At 36.1% G+C, this 17,023-nt stretch overlaps 1 protein-coding gene across 1 annotated transcript in view; it reads left to right on the forward strand.

Annotated features, from left to right (window-relative positions):
* Nucleotides 1-17,023, forward strand: part of LOC149527829 (U-box domain-containing protein 35-like) — a 54,745-nt gene that overhangs the window by 36,327 nt on the left and 1,395 nt on the right. Inside the window, exons 4-7 of the mRNA XM_089812090.1 lie at nucleotides 15,275-15,468; nucleotides 15,574-16,193; nucleotides 16,359-16,460; nucleotides 16,573-17,001. Of these exons, the coding sequence (XP_089668216.1) occupies nucleotides 15,275-15,468; nucleotides 15,574-16,193; nucleotides 16,359-16,460; nucleotides 16,573-17,001 (1,345 nt within the window). The remainder of the gene's footprint in view (nucleotides 1-15,274; nucleotides 15,469-15,573; nucleotides 16,194-16,358; nucleotides 16,461-16,572; nucleotides 17,002-17,023) is intronic.

Here is a 17,023-nt window from a genome sequence, read left to right on the forward strand (position 1 = left end):
AGAATATATATAAATTTTCATATTACTATTTTTAGGAAGTGCTATATCTAACATGTCTGAGTCATAGTTTGCCTCAACTTTAGAGACTAGTATCTTCATTTTCAAGGTTTGGATGGTTCTGGATATTTTATAGCATATAACTATTCGTAGTTAAGTGCTATTTTGAGTTACTAACCAACTCTTAGCCTTTCCTTAGCTTCAAAGTGTTGTCTGACAATTTCAGGTTTTACTAAGGCTAGGAAATATTATTCTATTTTTCTTCAATGCTTTATCAAGTGAGTGTGAGATTTAAGTGAAATAAAGCCTTCAAAAGGCACCCCTTGGGCCACACCTAGGCAATGACAACTTGAAGTTTTTTTGTAATGAATTATTAAAATGGCTGAAGTTAAATATTTCATTTTTGAGTTGGCCTGATATAGTGTTGCTCTAACTTTTCATTGAAACTCTATAAAATAGAGTTTTGGCTCTCATTCTAGGGTTGTTGAATTTGGTTGTTACTTATGCTTTGGATCTTGAAAGAGATTGTGCTTCTTCTTGCTAGTTTGCGAGGACAAAGACCCTTGTAGATGACATTCTTCACGTTTTGGAAAGACACAATTTGGAGAATATCTTATTGATTTCACAGAAAGATTACAATTGAGCTTTAACGATGTTAACATCTTTTCCTGTTTTTATAGCTGCAAAGTGTTAGAGATTGTTTATGAGGGCTGATTGAGAAGTGTTTTAAAATTCATTGTATATCTTAAGTAATTTTCTTGTTATCCGTTACTTTTGGAGCTGTTTGGTTGAGCCACCCAATCTTGGCTCGATGGAGGTCACTCTTATGGTGTTCCAGTTTAGTTCTTTCAGAGATCAATTTTTCGAGGAGTTGATAGATTCTGATTTCTCTTCTTTTAGGAGGTTTTCAAGATATCACTGGTTTAAGTACCTTGTGGGACAATGTTTTTAGAAGATGGCACTATAGATCTCCTAGGTTGACCTTATAGTATCTCTCCTGTTTGCATTCTGCATGATATCTTGATGGACACACCTTTGACTCTATGTATGCTTCTGTATAGTTGGATGAGATATTTGGCAATGCCTTACTTTGGCTTTGGATGTTTATTGTTGCTCCCATGTGACTGGTTGAGCTTATCTTATGATTTGGTGAATGCTCCCTTATTATATTGGCATTGTGAGATGCACCCAGTTTAATTTGTTCTTGTGCTCATTCCGAGAATATTGTTGTGGTCATAATGGTATTTGGCTTATGAGATATTGTTGATTATGTGGTTTATGATGCGAGTGATGGTTCCACTAATGTATGTGCCAATGGCTATTGGATTGTGATTGTATCATAATGTTATTTTGTGATTATCCGTGCAATGCGAAAGTGGTTGCACTGTGTGGTGCATTTGATTACCATACAATATCTTGATTTCCATTGTCATTGCTAATTTAAATGCTAGATTATGTTGTTATTATCATTGTAATCATATCTGCATGATGATGCTTTATGATAATATCTAAACTATTTTGCATTTGAGAATATTGGGTTAATATGCTAGGATGATTGTCGTTAAATCTCGTTGTATTGTTCCTTATATGCTGTTGGGTATTTTTATCGAGATTTGCTTTGATATTTGCTCATACTGATAGAAAAATGACTAATTAATGCTTTCCATATTTAATGAATTGTCAAAAGTCTATGCAATGTTAGTTTAAATAAGATAATGTTCACTTCCATGTTCATACATGCCTGGTGTGTTTGTATTAAGTAAGAGGAAGTTGTACTCACTCATTCGTGAAATCTACACGATGTATAATTCTCCTTCATTGTTTTCTATCATGTTTTTTTATGTGCTTCAACTATTTATACTATGGGCAATTATATTTGATGTTTGTGTGCTTCAGTGAATAGGTGCTAGACATAGTTCACTTGAGCTGTAGGATTTGAATGTCAATGTTTTCGACAGGGGCACATGAGATAGTTTTAGTGATTTTTCATATTGAGCCAATATCGTCTGTGTATGGACAATGTATTTGTAATTGATATATTATTCCCTCTAGTACATGCTGGTAAATCTAGATTTCATATGCATATTGTGTAGACCCGTGAGTGTATCTGTGCATTTAGAGTTTTCCAGTTGTATCAGAAAAGGATTAAGTAATTGTTGATTTTTATTGTGTTTGAGAGATTTAATATTTTATTTACTAGCTAATTTTCTGCAGTTGGATTTCATTAAATTGGAATTGCTTTATTTTTGGGGAAAAGTCAATAATTCACTTAAATAGTTTAAGTGATCTAATGTAAAATTCATTTTTGAAAATTCCTTTATGTTGAAAAATTGGGTTCTTTTCACTCACATCTCACTTTTGGTTTTTGTAATAACCCCAACCAATTATAACTTCAACAAACACCAAATTCTTTTTTAATTCAGTTGATTGAGATTTCGTCAAACACTTTGCAAGCAAGCTCCGATACCACTATAAAAACCCCAACCTGGCTTCCAATTTGAATACTGATGCACAACTTATATTTTTGTAATTTTTAATGAGTTTTCTAATTTTTGTATTTTTTCCCTTGTAGAAATGAATCAACAATTTCAAGAGATGTGAAATGGACATATGGTAAATCAAACTATAACTCGAAATTAAAACCCTGTTGCACTTTATTTTTATAATCATTAATCAGAAATACATATTATTTAAATGACACTTGGACTACACAATTATTTGGCAAGCCGTCCAACCAAATCTGCCCTTTTGTTGTCTACACTGGCTCCTTAATGCCAATTCCCAGCCGCAAACAATGATTGTCTTCTAACCGTGAGTTGTCCCTCACTATCACCACCAATTTGATAGCTGAATGAAGGAATGTAGGCCGACCACGTGTACATATATTTATTGCAGATGCCTGGACCTTTGAAATTGTAGCCGTGGGTACTAATATCAATTCCGGGAGTTAAGAATAGTGGACACAAGTCTTTACAGGTAGACGCTTGCTGTTCCTACGTGCAACGCTGCCTTCAAACAACCAAGGCCAAAGCTCACATATTGCTGCTAGTAAATATTCAGACTTCAGAATTTAATAACGTCCTCCATCACTCAAAATTCGCAAACCCCAATCAAACTTTGATGACTACAATGGGAGACGTTCACAACCATTCTCTCCTTAGCCATAGGGATACAGTAGGGAGACTTAAGCAAATTGTATACAACAACACAACTTGCAATGAAATTACCAGAACTAATTCGAAGACTTAGAATTCTCAGAATTATAAATCCAATCTCCCAGTCACAGATAATCATTGATAGGAGATTTAACCACTGAAACCACTATACATCAGCAGTGACTTCAAACAATCTTCAGAAACTTAGAAACCCTTATACTTTAGCGAGGGCTCATAATTCAGAACTCAGGAAAAGCCATAAAGGCAACAAAATAAAATAAAATTCAAGTGTGCTTTTCCCAATGAAATGAGCTCTCATTTATAACCTTTGTTGGCCAAAGTTTCCTAAAAAACTCCACTTGAGAAATTGTGGAAGTTTCCCAAAAGAACTCAACACTTGAAACTTTCTAACATACTTTTTAGAAATATCTCTTTATGTCATTATAATAATATAAATATCATTAAAATAATGCAACTTGATAATTATTGAATAAATAAGAGCTCATGCAATTATTAACCTTGTTTACTGCAGGTGACGACCAACTGCCAAAGCCACCCACTACATTGCCAAAAATAGCAACTACCAAAAATAGATTTACTAAAAATAGTAATTCCACAACTGGGATCCCCAAAACACCTTGTCAGCTCACGAGGGTCGCTATGATGAGCTAACTCTATCAACTGCATAGACTTGCCAAAAATGGGGACATTACAATCCTCCCTCCTCAAATTTGCTTGTTCTCAAGCAATCCGACATTATACAAAAACCTCCGCCGAGATCCCATAAGAAACAAGTGATGTCCTTGTCCTCACCGAACCAATTGAATGCCAATACCATCATTAGAACCAATAACATGACCTGCAATATAGCGCCATATACCTGTGCTAGTAACGTAAAAGTTAGAACATCACTAATAGACAAATCCATCGGAGATCTCATCACACTCTCCTTCATTCTACCTACCTAATCATCTTGCAGACAATCCAACTTAGGCTTGAACCAACTCTGTACTCGATGCAAATCCTAAACATGTGAGTCAAATACCAAATTATAAATACTCATCACAATGTAAACTCTATCATCAATATGATCATCTTCATTGACATCCTCATGCTATTGTGATGACTCATCCTCAATCACATCAGTGTAAACCCACATACCACAATTCGCTACTCCCTTTGGCCGCAACGCACAGGTATGACCTGTAGAGAAAGGCCCTTTGCACCAATAGCAAAGATGACACCTCCTCAAATCCTCTCTAGAAGTGTCATTAGATCTCCCCACTAACTTACCCTTGTCCTCTACAACTGGTGGGGGCTCATCATCGACCGGAAGAGAAGAAGATTTCAAAGCAACCTTGCTTTGAGAAGAGGACTCCATGTCTCGTGCCTTCCTCATCGCTACTTGGAGAGAAGATGGGTCCAAGAACTTCACCCATCCATAGAGTGGCTCAATCAATCTCTCCATAAATAACATCACTCGTCTGTGCTTCGATATCATAAACCATGACTGAAAGCCTTTGGAACTCACTGATGTAACTCTCTAATCCACCAGATTGCTTCAACTGAGCCAACTCACGGAAGTACACCTTTGGATCCTTCCTATCAAACCTCTCGATCAGGTGATCCACGAACTCCTGATAGGAAGTGATTTGATTATGTTGCAAAGAAACTAACCCATGGTACCACCAGTCATGGGCAGCTCCGTCCAAATGCAACACTCCAAATCTGATAGCATCTACTTCTAACATAGGACGCAAAGCCAAATATGTGTCAAGCTTATGAATCCAAGCTCGAGCTGTAACTCTCCCGGTACCATCAAAGTGCTCTAATGTCATCTTGCTATCAACTTAGAATAACTCAATCTATTGAGGTTGCTGTCTCTCAGGTACCAACCTCAATTTGGAATGCTCCCATTTTTTAGTCAAGAACTTATCAAAATTCAAGTGATCTTTAATAGCCTGTGGTAAAGCATCCCACTTTGCAAAGTGTGCCATCACGTCATCAACAAAAGGAGCAGCCTCAAACTCAATATTAACCGCATCCACCTCAGGTCTTAGGAACGTGGGCCTCTGCGGTCTATCATGAGTGCCAATATGTATGTCAACTCTATCAGCTAATCCACCATGATCCTCAACTTGAACCCGATCTGCATCTCTATACCTATCACCATCTTGGGTTCTATCCTCGACTCAAGATCTATGAGAACCAATAGAAACATCTCGAGCTCTCTCCCTACTTCATCCTCGAGGAAGTGCTATCTGCTGTAGACCATTAGACAACAGCTGCAGTACACCTGTCCTTTGTTGTTGTCTGACTGCCAGGTTTCTAAATGTTTGCATAGCTTCTCTGTCAACATCAACATCTCTAACTGTGGACCCGCCTAAATCACCTAGACTACCAACAAAACCAAACTGTATCTCAAGTTCACGTTCCCTAGGTGGAGTGGTACACCCTCTTCGGGTATAGTGCATACCCGACACATCTCCTTTCATCAGCCATGATACTGAATAGAAAATAATGGATCAAATATCGACTGTAATTCTAACAAAGCACTGGCCACTATCATTTGATTCAGATCCCAATTCCTGCAGCCTAGCAGGAAATCGCTCCGATACCACTATAATAATCCCAACCAGTTATAACTTCAACAAACATCGAATTCTTTTATAATTTAGTTGTTTGACATTTCGTCAAACACTTTGCAAGCAAGCTCCGATACCACTGTAAAAACTCCAACTTGGCTTCCAATTTGAATACTGATGCACAACTTATATTTTTGTAATTTTTAATGAGTTTTATAATTTTTTGTATTTTTTCCTTTGTAGAAATGAATCAACAATTTCAAGAGATTTGAAATGGACATATGGTAAATCAAACTATAACTGGAAATTAAAACCCCTTTGCACTTTATTTGTATAATCATTAATCAGAAATACGTATTATATAAATGGTCCCTGGATTGCAAAATTATTTGGCAAGCCGCCCCACCAAATCTGCCCTCTTGTTGTCTACGTTGGCTCCTTAATGCCAATTCCTGGCCGCAAACAATGGTTGTCTTCTAACCGTGAGTGGTCCCTCACTCCCACCGCCAATTCGATAGCTGAATGGAGGAATGCAGGCTGATGACGTGTACAGATATTTATTGCAGATGTGTGGACCCTTGAAATTGTAGCCATAGGTACTACTATAATTCTAGGAGTTAAGAATAGTGGACACAAGTCTTTAGAGGAAGATGCTATTCCCAGGTGCACTGCTGCCTTCTAACACCCAATGCCAAAGCTTACAAATTCCTGCCAGTAAACATTTAGACTTTAGAATTTAATAACGTCCTCCACCACTCAGAATTCGTAGACCCCAATCAAACTCTGATCACTACAATGAGAGACGTTCACAACCAATCTCTCCTTAGCCATAGGTATACAGTAGGGAGACTTCAAAAAATTGTATACAATAGCACAACTTGCAATGAAATTACCAGAACAAATTCCAAAACTTAGAATTCTCAGAATTATAAATCCAATCTCCAGTCACCGATAATCACAGATAGGAGATTTAACCAATGAACTACTATACATTAGCAGTGACTTCAAACAATTTTCATAAACTCAAAAACCCTTATACTTCAGCAAGGGCTCACAATTCAAAACTTAGGAAAAGCCACAAAGGCAACAAAAACAAATATATATTCATGGTGCTTTTCCCCATGAAATGAGCTTCCATTTATAATCTTTTGTTGGCCAGATTTTCATAAAAAAACTCCACTTGAGAAATTGTGGAAGTTTCCCAAAACAACTCAACACTCGAAACTTTCCAACATACTTTTTAGAAATAGCTCTTAATGTCATTATTATAAATAATATAAATATCATTATAATAATGCAACTTGATAATTATTGAATAAATAAGAGCTCATGCAATTATTAACCTTATTTACTGTAGGTGACGACCAACTGCAAAAATAGATTTACTAAAAATAGTAAGTGCACAACTGAGACCCCCAAAACACCTTGTCAGCTCACGAGGGTCGCTATGATGAGCTAACTCCATCAACTGCATAGACTTGCCAAAAATGGGGACATTACAGTTTTTGGGAGGATATGGATTTTGCTCCAAACCTGATGAGAGAAAATCACATTTTTGCTTGTTATGTTTGATTTGGGCATTGGATATTTGTGGGGAGCAACTCATTAGATTTGTGCTAAGATTGCTCCACTTTGCCAAATACTCATCCGTTTTTGTTGAGTTTTCGGATTTTGCTTTTTTTTTGAGTTTTTATTTATTTGGTGTGAGGTAGGGAATCTCACCATTTTTAATATACTTCATTTAAATGCATAGAATCAATTGCACTAGTTGGTGGGTTGAGAATTAGCATTCCCTAATGTTCTTGCTTGATTTCTTTACCCTATTGGGTTGCTATGAGTCATGTTGAGAAAATAAGGTTTTGAGTTGTTATGCAGCTTGAATTTCTGCATGCTCCCAAAAATGACATTTTATTGCAGAAAGATTATGTTGGGTGCCTAAGGGCAATAGTTTCGTTAGATTTTTTGATGTTTGACTTTTGTGCATTCTTGAGTTTGTGTTGTATGGCTTGTCGTCCAAAACTTGCTTGTTGCCATATTGGACATGATTGATCTATTGGAGGTTGTAGTACTCCAATTTCATAATGGGATTGTGGAATCTAAATGTATTGAGGACATTTCCGATATTTGATATCGCAACTTGGGTTACTTGTTTTATGTTAAAATGATGATTTTTACGCTTGGCAAGAATTTGGGTATGTTTTTGCTTTTGGGCATTTTGGGCCTTTCTCGTGTTCTAACAAGTTGATTGATGGATTCCATGGGAGATTCATGCTCTTGGCAAAGTGGTGAATTGAGCAACTTGATTTTGGCTTAGTTTTCTTTTATTCAGTTTCTTACCTTGAGTGTTTTAGGAGTTGAGATATCTATTTGTCTCTCTTGTTGTTGATGCTTTTGCCTTGTGTTGACACACTCTATGCTTCAAGTTGAGCTCAAATGTGATATGTGGATGTAAAGTGTTGAGACCGCATCTAGGCATGTAGTTGAGCTATGCTCCTATGTTGAGGTCTGAATGACCCATACTTTAGTTTGAAACCAATTGAGTTTAATATGTTCCATTATGAATTTATGGCTTTGAGAGTCTTACTTGTGTTGTATTGGTTTTGCTTTATTCTTTGTGCCTCTTTGTGGTGATGGGATGAGTTTGTTTGGTGTATGGGTAGTGGACTAGAGTGGCTCCTTATATGAATCCCAACTTATGAATGGTTGGTACTGACCATGTAAAGGAGTTCTTCATAAATAAATTAACTTGGTTAAAAACACATTAATAGTAATTGACTAGTTGGCCACCCTAGGGTGTTGATCAGTTTGGCTCCTTAAGTGGCTCCTTAAGTGCTTGGCTGTCAGGGGATGTTGATAGAAGGTGTAGTATTTGTCCACCTGAGGGTGTTGATGAAAGATACATATTGAGCCTTGCCATCTGCAGACGTTGATAGGAGACTTGATGCTACTTGGGCTACTGAGTGCCAAGCAATGACGCTCCTTCTTGAGTCCCTACACTTTAGCCTTCAGCTTTGAGTAGTACCCTGGGTATATTGGGATTCTGTGGTTTCTTGGTTGTGTTTGGACATTGGATCACATATTGAGTGTTCTCAATGTATCATTTTATTTGGCATCTATGTGTTTGGCATTGGATCACTATATCTTCCTATGAGATCATGCGTTTGCTTGGTGTGTTTGTTAGCCACTCCTTACTTGTGTTTGTAGCCATGTTACTATCTTTGCGAGCATTGTGGGTGGCCTCGAGGTTTTCACATGGTAGGGTGGTGTTGCACTTTACTACTGTTGGGGACCGGTGTACAGTACGACCTTCCTCTAGAGACAAAGATGTGGAGCATGAAGTACTTAATTGTATTCCTCTCATTTCTTGTACTATTGATATATGCACTAATTGTTGATGTATTGTATCAGTCAAAGTGATATACTCATTACATTGAGTATTTGTATTCATGATTTATATGAACATTGTTTTATGTCTTATATTATTGATAAGAATTAATTATATATATATATATATATATATATATATATATATATATATATTACACATATGCTTAAAGATGTGTCATGTCCCCATTTTTGGTGACAGTTCGATTTAATTAATTTAATTAATTTAATTAATTTGGTTGTCCAAAATAATGAATATTTTATAAGGACGACTAATTAATTATTTTAATTAAATAAATAAGTGATATTAAGTTAATTATTTATAAAGTTATCAAATAAATAAATATTAAAAGATAACTTTATATTCAATTAATTTAATAAAGTGACTTGGATTATAAAATATTTAATAAAGTCACTTAAGAGATAAAATCAAAAAATGTTCTAGAAGTTTCTGGAGAAGATGGAGAGAAAAGAATAAATAGGCACCCCTGGGCTCCATTCTAATCAGGCAGTTGTTTATCTCTCTTTTGAATTCAAATTGTGATTCAATCACAGGTGCATTGTGGAACCTAGGGTTTCTGCAATTGTCACAACCGGCCATTGAGAACGATAACTCTTAATTGGTACGCAATTTTGAGGGTGTGAAATATCATCTGAATTATTGCAGATTGGAGGTGACGTTACAGTCATTTCATCAGGGGCAGAATCTGTGGCTTAAGGCCAAAATTTTGGTGGATCATTTTGAGAATTGTTATCCGAAGATTTAAGCTATTGCAAGGTTTGAAGTTCATCATTTTTACCAGGATCTGTTGGCAGAAGAGTAAGGAGATTTCATCAGCATTCTAGCCAATCCAAGTAGGATATATAATTTAAAGGATTGAAGGGTTTGATTGAAGACGAGCTTCAATCATCATATCGGAGTCTGCTGCACTCAAAGGTGCATATATTGGTCGATCCTTCTCTATTGAGGAGCTATCGGATTTAGTAATTTGTGAGCCGGCAGCTACTACAGAAATCCAACTTCGAAGGAGTCTATTCCCGGTCAATAACTAAGGGAAAAAACAGCGTAATCGTCCGCACTCCAGTCCGGCATTTGAGTGTCCAGCATTGGCAAATCCGAAGCACTTCCGCACCCTGTCGGGACTCCACACAGCGGCAGCAGCAACATCGTTTGGGTGTTTTCATTAACAACGGCATCTATTTTGCGCAGGCACTGAAACTAATCAAGGGCGGGAGACGGCTTACAAGGACTGCCGAATTAAGGCCGGAGGACGGCGTTATATATTGAATCTAGATTGCGGTTTGTGTAGTTGGACTCAGGAAGGTGCGGTCTTGGTGTGGATGGGTTAACAGGACCATTTGGGCAGCACGACTTCCAACAGAATCATTGTGTTGGGGCGCTGTTAATATTTCCGCCTAATTGAACTGAGTTCGAGCATAATGGAGGGGCGATTCATTATCAGGTTCCTTCCCTAGTTTTGTTCAGTTGTAATTACTACAGCAATATCTTATACCTAGAGCAGTGTTCGGAGTACTTAAAAGTGTGGAGTTTATTGGTTCCTGTCAAATACCAAACGAACATTCCAGGTGCCTAGTTAGCTATTTGTGTTAAGCTGTAGTTGTAATGATTGCAGAACCTATAATTGTAATTCATGGATTGATTTTGGCAATCTCAATTTGTTTCATTTACATGTTATTTGTTTAAATATTTATATATACTGAAAATTCAAATAAAAATCAAAAGCATTTATCCAACACCATTCTAGAAAGCCAGCAGGACTCTTTCCGGGGTATCAGAGCTTGTCAGCGAAGTGTTTGACGAAATGCCTAACCCTTGAAGTTTTAAGATTTTGGTGTTAAAAGAAGCAATAATCCTGTCGGGGTTATTTCAAGATGAGTTATACATATGGTTATATATTAACTAATGCCTAATGGTGATTAACTATAGAGACATGTCTCCTCTCATATTTAGGAGTCTTCAAATCTGCATTTGGAAGAAATCAATCACATTGGCAATGTTACTACATTTGTAGAAACGATCCTAGGAAAATGATGTGGTATCAAAGCCAGTCTGCAAACTTGTATGTGATAATTCTCTGAAATTGTCTGAAATAAGTTCAACTGCAGTAAATATTCAAAGATTTTGAATCACAACATATACAAAGATTTTTGTGTTCTGAATTTTGTGGCTTCTTATACTGTGATCAGTGTTGGTGGAAGACATTGTAATGGAGAACTTGTTTCGTGATTATTGTTCTACAATTAGCGTCCATAAATCTCTGCGAACTGGGTGACTAGTATTCTAAAATTCAGCCATCTTCATTATCTGCAAATTAGGCACCACAAGTCAGGCAGCTAGAAGATTGGTGTTTGGTGTAAATTCTTGGGCACTTTAATTACCAAATGATATATGTTTAAGATGCCATTGAAGGGCGATCTCTACATTGGATTGAGGATGTCATTATTGGTGCAATTTTTCGCTATTCTGGTCACCACTGTTGGGCATTATTCTCTGTCAAAAATCATGGGCTATGTGTGAGATTCTTCTGTAATTCATGGCACATATTAGGAAGCCATGTGCAGGTTTCAAAGGAGGATGATTGCATTCTTAGGAAGCATAATTTTTTTTATCAACTACTCAACGACAAACTAGATTATTCCTTGCAAGTGCCCATTCTAAGCACCATGGAGAAATAATGAAGAGAGGCGGCAATCTATATTGTTGACCAAACTAATGTGAATTTGATTTAATCGATGATTGTGATGCCTCGATTTTATTGGATTTGGTAGAGAGGAAATTCTTATCTGAGGAGTTGACTGCAAGTGCAAATGTGAATTCTATGAGGGGATATGATTACATTGGTTTCATAAAAGAGGAGGTTGAAGCAACGTGTCCTCTAACTGTTTCATGTGCAAACATTGTTGTGCTTGCGTATGACTATGACATTGGTAGTGCATCGACTAGTGGATTAATTGATTTAATCAACGATTGTAAATAGGTAATAGTATGTATATTTATTGTTGCAAATACAATATTTATTAGAATGTTAGATATTTTGTTCTTGCAAATAGAATATAAATGGTAATAATTAATACTAAGGTAATGGACAATGGGGCTGATAAGATATGCAAATTATTATTTGTACTTTCTCTTTATGGAAATGATATATTGAAAGTGTAGATTAAAATATATACATATTAAATATATGTATACATTTAAATATTCATTTAAATTTTATATTTATTTGATCTATACTATATTGGAAATTATATAACGATTAATATGAGTTACAATGTCAATCATGATAATATTAATGAGAAATATAATTATGTTGTAAGAGCTATTTTGCCTTGATCTTTCTTCTGAGAATGTTCTTGCAGGAAAAAGAGGGAGATTAAGAATCATGGATGAGTTTAAGAAAATGGAAGGACATGTTTGCTTCTACTATTAAACTTAATGAATGTTTGGAGCTTCTATGGATGAAAAGAGCAAGTTGTAACTTAGAAAGAAGTCACCAAATTTGATGTGATGGAAAAGTGTTCAAACATATAATAATGAGAATTTTACATTTTGAGGGGAATAATAGCCAATGTTTCATTCCCACTTGAATCATCTTTAGTAAGGAGATGTTCCATGACCCTCATGGGCAGATAAGTACTCGTGTAAAGATGTTCTTGCGGGAAAAAAAGGTTGGTACTTTACACATGCTATCAAATATTGTGTAGACGAGAATTCATTAGTCATTTGATGATTAGGATAAAGTGAGGATATTGAAGTGAATATCTTTAATGACTGGGATTACGAGTATTCTTCTACATTAAGAGGGAGTATGACACTTCTTGGAAGACAATGCAAGAGCTTAGAAGATTAATACTTAGAGGGATCTAAAAATACATGTGTGTGACTGCATGATGTTGATGGGCCTACTTCTATGTATATCATGAGGAAGTGATGACTTATCACAAGAAAATAAGAAAATTGATATCACATTCAGAGCAAGTCTGACAAGAATCCTTGGGTGAAGAGAGTCTCTAAGGGAGTAACTATACTTCCCAGGATCATTGTTCGGAGGGAGAATTTTGAGGTGCAATCCTTTGTGAATGATATCTTCTGTATCAGGAGAAGTTATAAGTAAAATTTATTGTAATGTATTCTTCTCTATGAGATAGAATTGGGGTGAAAACCTTCATACGACCCTTTGACTGGGTTCATGGTGGGTACTATTTCACATATGATATGTAATGAAAGGTAACAATCTTTCATTGACATATATAAATAGAAGGTAACCATTATAAGGTTAAGATCTTATAAAGATGACGATCTTATAAATGGTAGATCTGTTATCATGGTTCTTTGGGCTGGACTTTGCCGGACACCATGATAACGAACAAAAAGGTAATCTTTGTAAGTTGACGATCTTGAAAATGATAGGCCTGTTATTATGACAATTTTGTTCCAGATACACCAAATGTTATTGATAACGAAAGCATTATGATTACTCTAGATATTGTTTTGGACAATTAGAGATCATAATATATGTTATGATAGTGTGTTCATAACATGGTGATTATAATTATTTCACAAGTCACTATTTCAAAGTGTTTAAGTCAGATAATGTGTTGTGTATAGATATCCTAAATTCTGATATCTCATAAAATGTTTTTCACTTCTCCCTTGCTAAGAGGGAGTGTTGATGTATAGCATCAGTTGAAGTGATATACTCATTACATTGAGTATTTGTATTCATGATATATATATATATATATATATATATATATATATATGAGTTATACATATTGTTATTTATTAACTAATGCTGATTAACTATAGAGACATGTCTCCTCTCACATTTAAGAATCTTCAAATCTGCATTTGGAAGACATCAATCACATTGGCAATGTTACTACATTTGTAGAAATGATCCTAGAAAAACAACACTAATGTTGTGATCTATAGCTTAGTTTCCTTTATGCTTTTGGATGGTGTATTTATTGATGCAATAAAGCTAAGGAAGCAATGGAGGACCGTGTCTTGTTGAAGGGGGATGCATGATATAATAAGACAATACCAGCACTGCTCAAAACAAATGTTTTGTGCAGTTGACAGAGGTAAAACATTGTGCATCTGTAGATAATTTTGTCTGGCACTACAGCTTGAACTAGTGCATGACACTGCCTAATCTGAAGAAAGTCAATACCTTTCGTTAGTGCTTATTAGTTCTACTGACAATGTTGAACTATGGTTACATATTGAATTTTTTAAAAATGCCTAACTAAATACTAAATAGTGTTGATGTTACTGTCAATTTGTCTTTGCATCATATATCTATGTATTCACTAAAGCTCTTTTCTTACTGCAACTGTATTCTTGTCAATTGCCTTCCAATCCTTTTTTGAGGATCTTGGAAACACACATCCAATCAATGAGTGTGACTTGTTAGTCTTCTACAGCTATGTTTTGGATATTGATGCTCTGTTATGTACGTGTTGACAATCAAACACAAATGGATTCTCATGTTTTTGCTTGATGTTGTGATTAACATGCAAATTTTTGAGATTTATTTCTGCATTAACTGTGTAGAATAAATCAATTGTCAACTTTTTGGGCCTCACCAATGTGCTCATATCAGGGAAGAAGCTATTGCTACCATTGCTCATCATATTATGCTTTTGTTGTCTTAATCTATTAACATCTATATCTACCATAATTGTGAGACAAGGCAATTTGTGAATTCTCACTTAGCTGAGAAATAATCCACATTGGGTGACTCTGCTAACACAATTTGCACACTCACGAGTCCTGACAGGTAGATAAAAGTCTAAAAGGCTAAAGCATTAAAAACACTTGCAGTCCTCAACTAAGTCCAAAATTGCCCATGGAATCCAAGTCTCATTACCATATATGTACATTACATTACATTTCTAGCAACTGACTCATGCTCAGACACCTCTTGTCATATGATAAATATTCATGGGGTAAATAGACAACCAGACCCCTCATTATTCTTGGTTATTCTTTACTTTGTGCCATTCTTTGAGGTACATTTAGGAATTTACAATATTCATCATATCTTACTATTTAATTCAAGGATTATATTCATTGGAGTTGTATCTGTCAAGTCACTTAAGTAAGTTATGCCTTCTGCTTTACAGGAGATTCAAGGCTGTTGATGTGCCAGCCAGTGTTGCAAAGAGTGCTCCAAACTTCTGTACTGTATATGTCATATCAAAAGGCAAGCTCACTTCAGTTCGCTCAGCTTCTTCCACATTATCCACAAGTGGCAGCACCGAAGATGTTTACAGTGTTTCCAGCTATTGCTCAGATATAAGCTCTAGCAATTCTACAGGTATATTTATAATATATATCACCTGATATAGGATTTTATTCTGAAAACTTTGTGTAGGAAAGATGTATTTTATATACATCATTGTTAATACTTTAGAGCTTACAGGAGTAGCTGTTTCAACATCAGAAGATTCAACTTCATTTAGCTGTATTTCTCTACCATCACAGAGAAATCAAGCTCTCTCAAACATAAACCGAACTATGATTCGCAGCATATCAAACCCGGCATACATAGACTCAGGTACAAGTGATTCCAGATACAGTTCAACTTCACTTAGAAGCCAGACCTTCGGCACTCAGGAGGAAAATGGAGTTATTAGAAGTGGAAGTTCATACATGTCAACCAGTTCAGAAGTCATCTGTGAAGGTACTTGTACACACAACTCAGAAGAAAGAGGATCACCTATTGGTAGCATAGTGCTACAAGGACTTTCATATAGTCAAGAAGTTGCACCATCCATTATTAATGCAATTCCATCTACACAAAATCGTGTCCTTTTTGAGACCACAAGCAGAAACCAAGATATCGTGGACATTCCATCAAGTATAGGTGGTCTAGTTGGAACTTCACAAGAAGAAATTAATATCTATGGTCGTCTCAATGAAATTAATGAAATTGAGAATATAAATAGTGGAAGCAGAAGCCATGAAGAGGGCAGCTCCTCAGAGTTCAAAATGGTGTCTACATCCAATATCCCGATGAAGGAATCCTTCTCACAGGACCAGGTAATGAACACATTAATCATTGTCTCAACTGTTAAATCTTCCGTTTCGAATTTCATTCCTGCCTTTTAGAATTTATTTTTGATTCTATCTGAAACAGCCAGTTTGCATAATTGTTGACTAGCTACTGGTTTGGATCTATTGCAAGCTAACACCTCCTTTGCACAGCAAAATATAATGTTTGAGCTAGAAAAATTGAAGCTTGAGCTCAAACACACTCTAGGCATGTACAATTTGGCCCGACAAGAAGCGATTGACGCAAGAATTAAAGTGGGTTATTCTTTTTATCTCCTTTGAAATTGTATCTTATTTAAATTTTAGATATTCACTTTCTGACAGTGTATTGTAGGGCTGATGTTTATAGGCTAATTACTGGTGACAGGCAAATGAACTAAATCTTCAAAGAATACTGGAAGCAAGGATACTTGAGGTAGCTAAGGCAAGAGAAGAGCAAGCAAGAGCAATTGCTACAAGAGAGAAGGCAAAGAGTGAAGTAGCCGTAAGGCAGGCAGAGGAAGCAAGACAACTTGCAGAAAGAGAGACTCTGAATAGAAAAGATGCAGAATTGAGAGCCATAAGAGAACTAGAGGAGAGAAAGAAAGCTGAGCAAGCACTTGCATCTGCCCATTACAAGTACAGAAAATATTCCATTCAAGAAATCCACAATGCCACAGACCTTTTTTCCGAATCACTCAAAATAGGCGAGGGAGGTTACGGCGCTGTCTACAAGTGCAAATTGCAACATACAACAGCAGCTGTCAAAGTTCTACGACCTGAAGCAACTGAAGGGATACAACAATTTCAACAGGAGGTATGAAACATCAATCTGCAGA

This window comes from Cupressus sempervirens, unplaced genomic scaffold (assembly GCF_028749045.1).
Source record: "Cupressus sempervirens isolate cs-2001-9-10 unplaced genomic scaffold, ASM2874904v1 CseChr00s100002_03, whole genome shotgun sequence".
In the NCBI taxonomy this organism is placed as follows: Eukaryota; Viridiplantae; Streptophyta; class Pinopsida; order Cupressales; family Cupressaceae; genus Cupressus; species Cupressus sempervirens.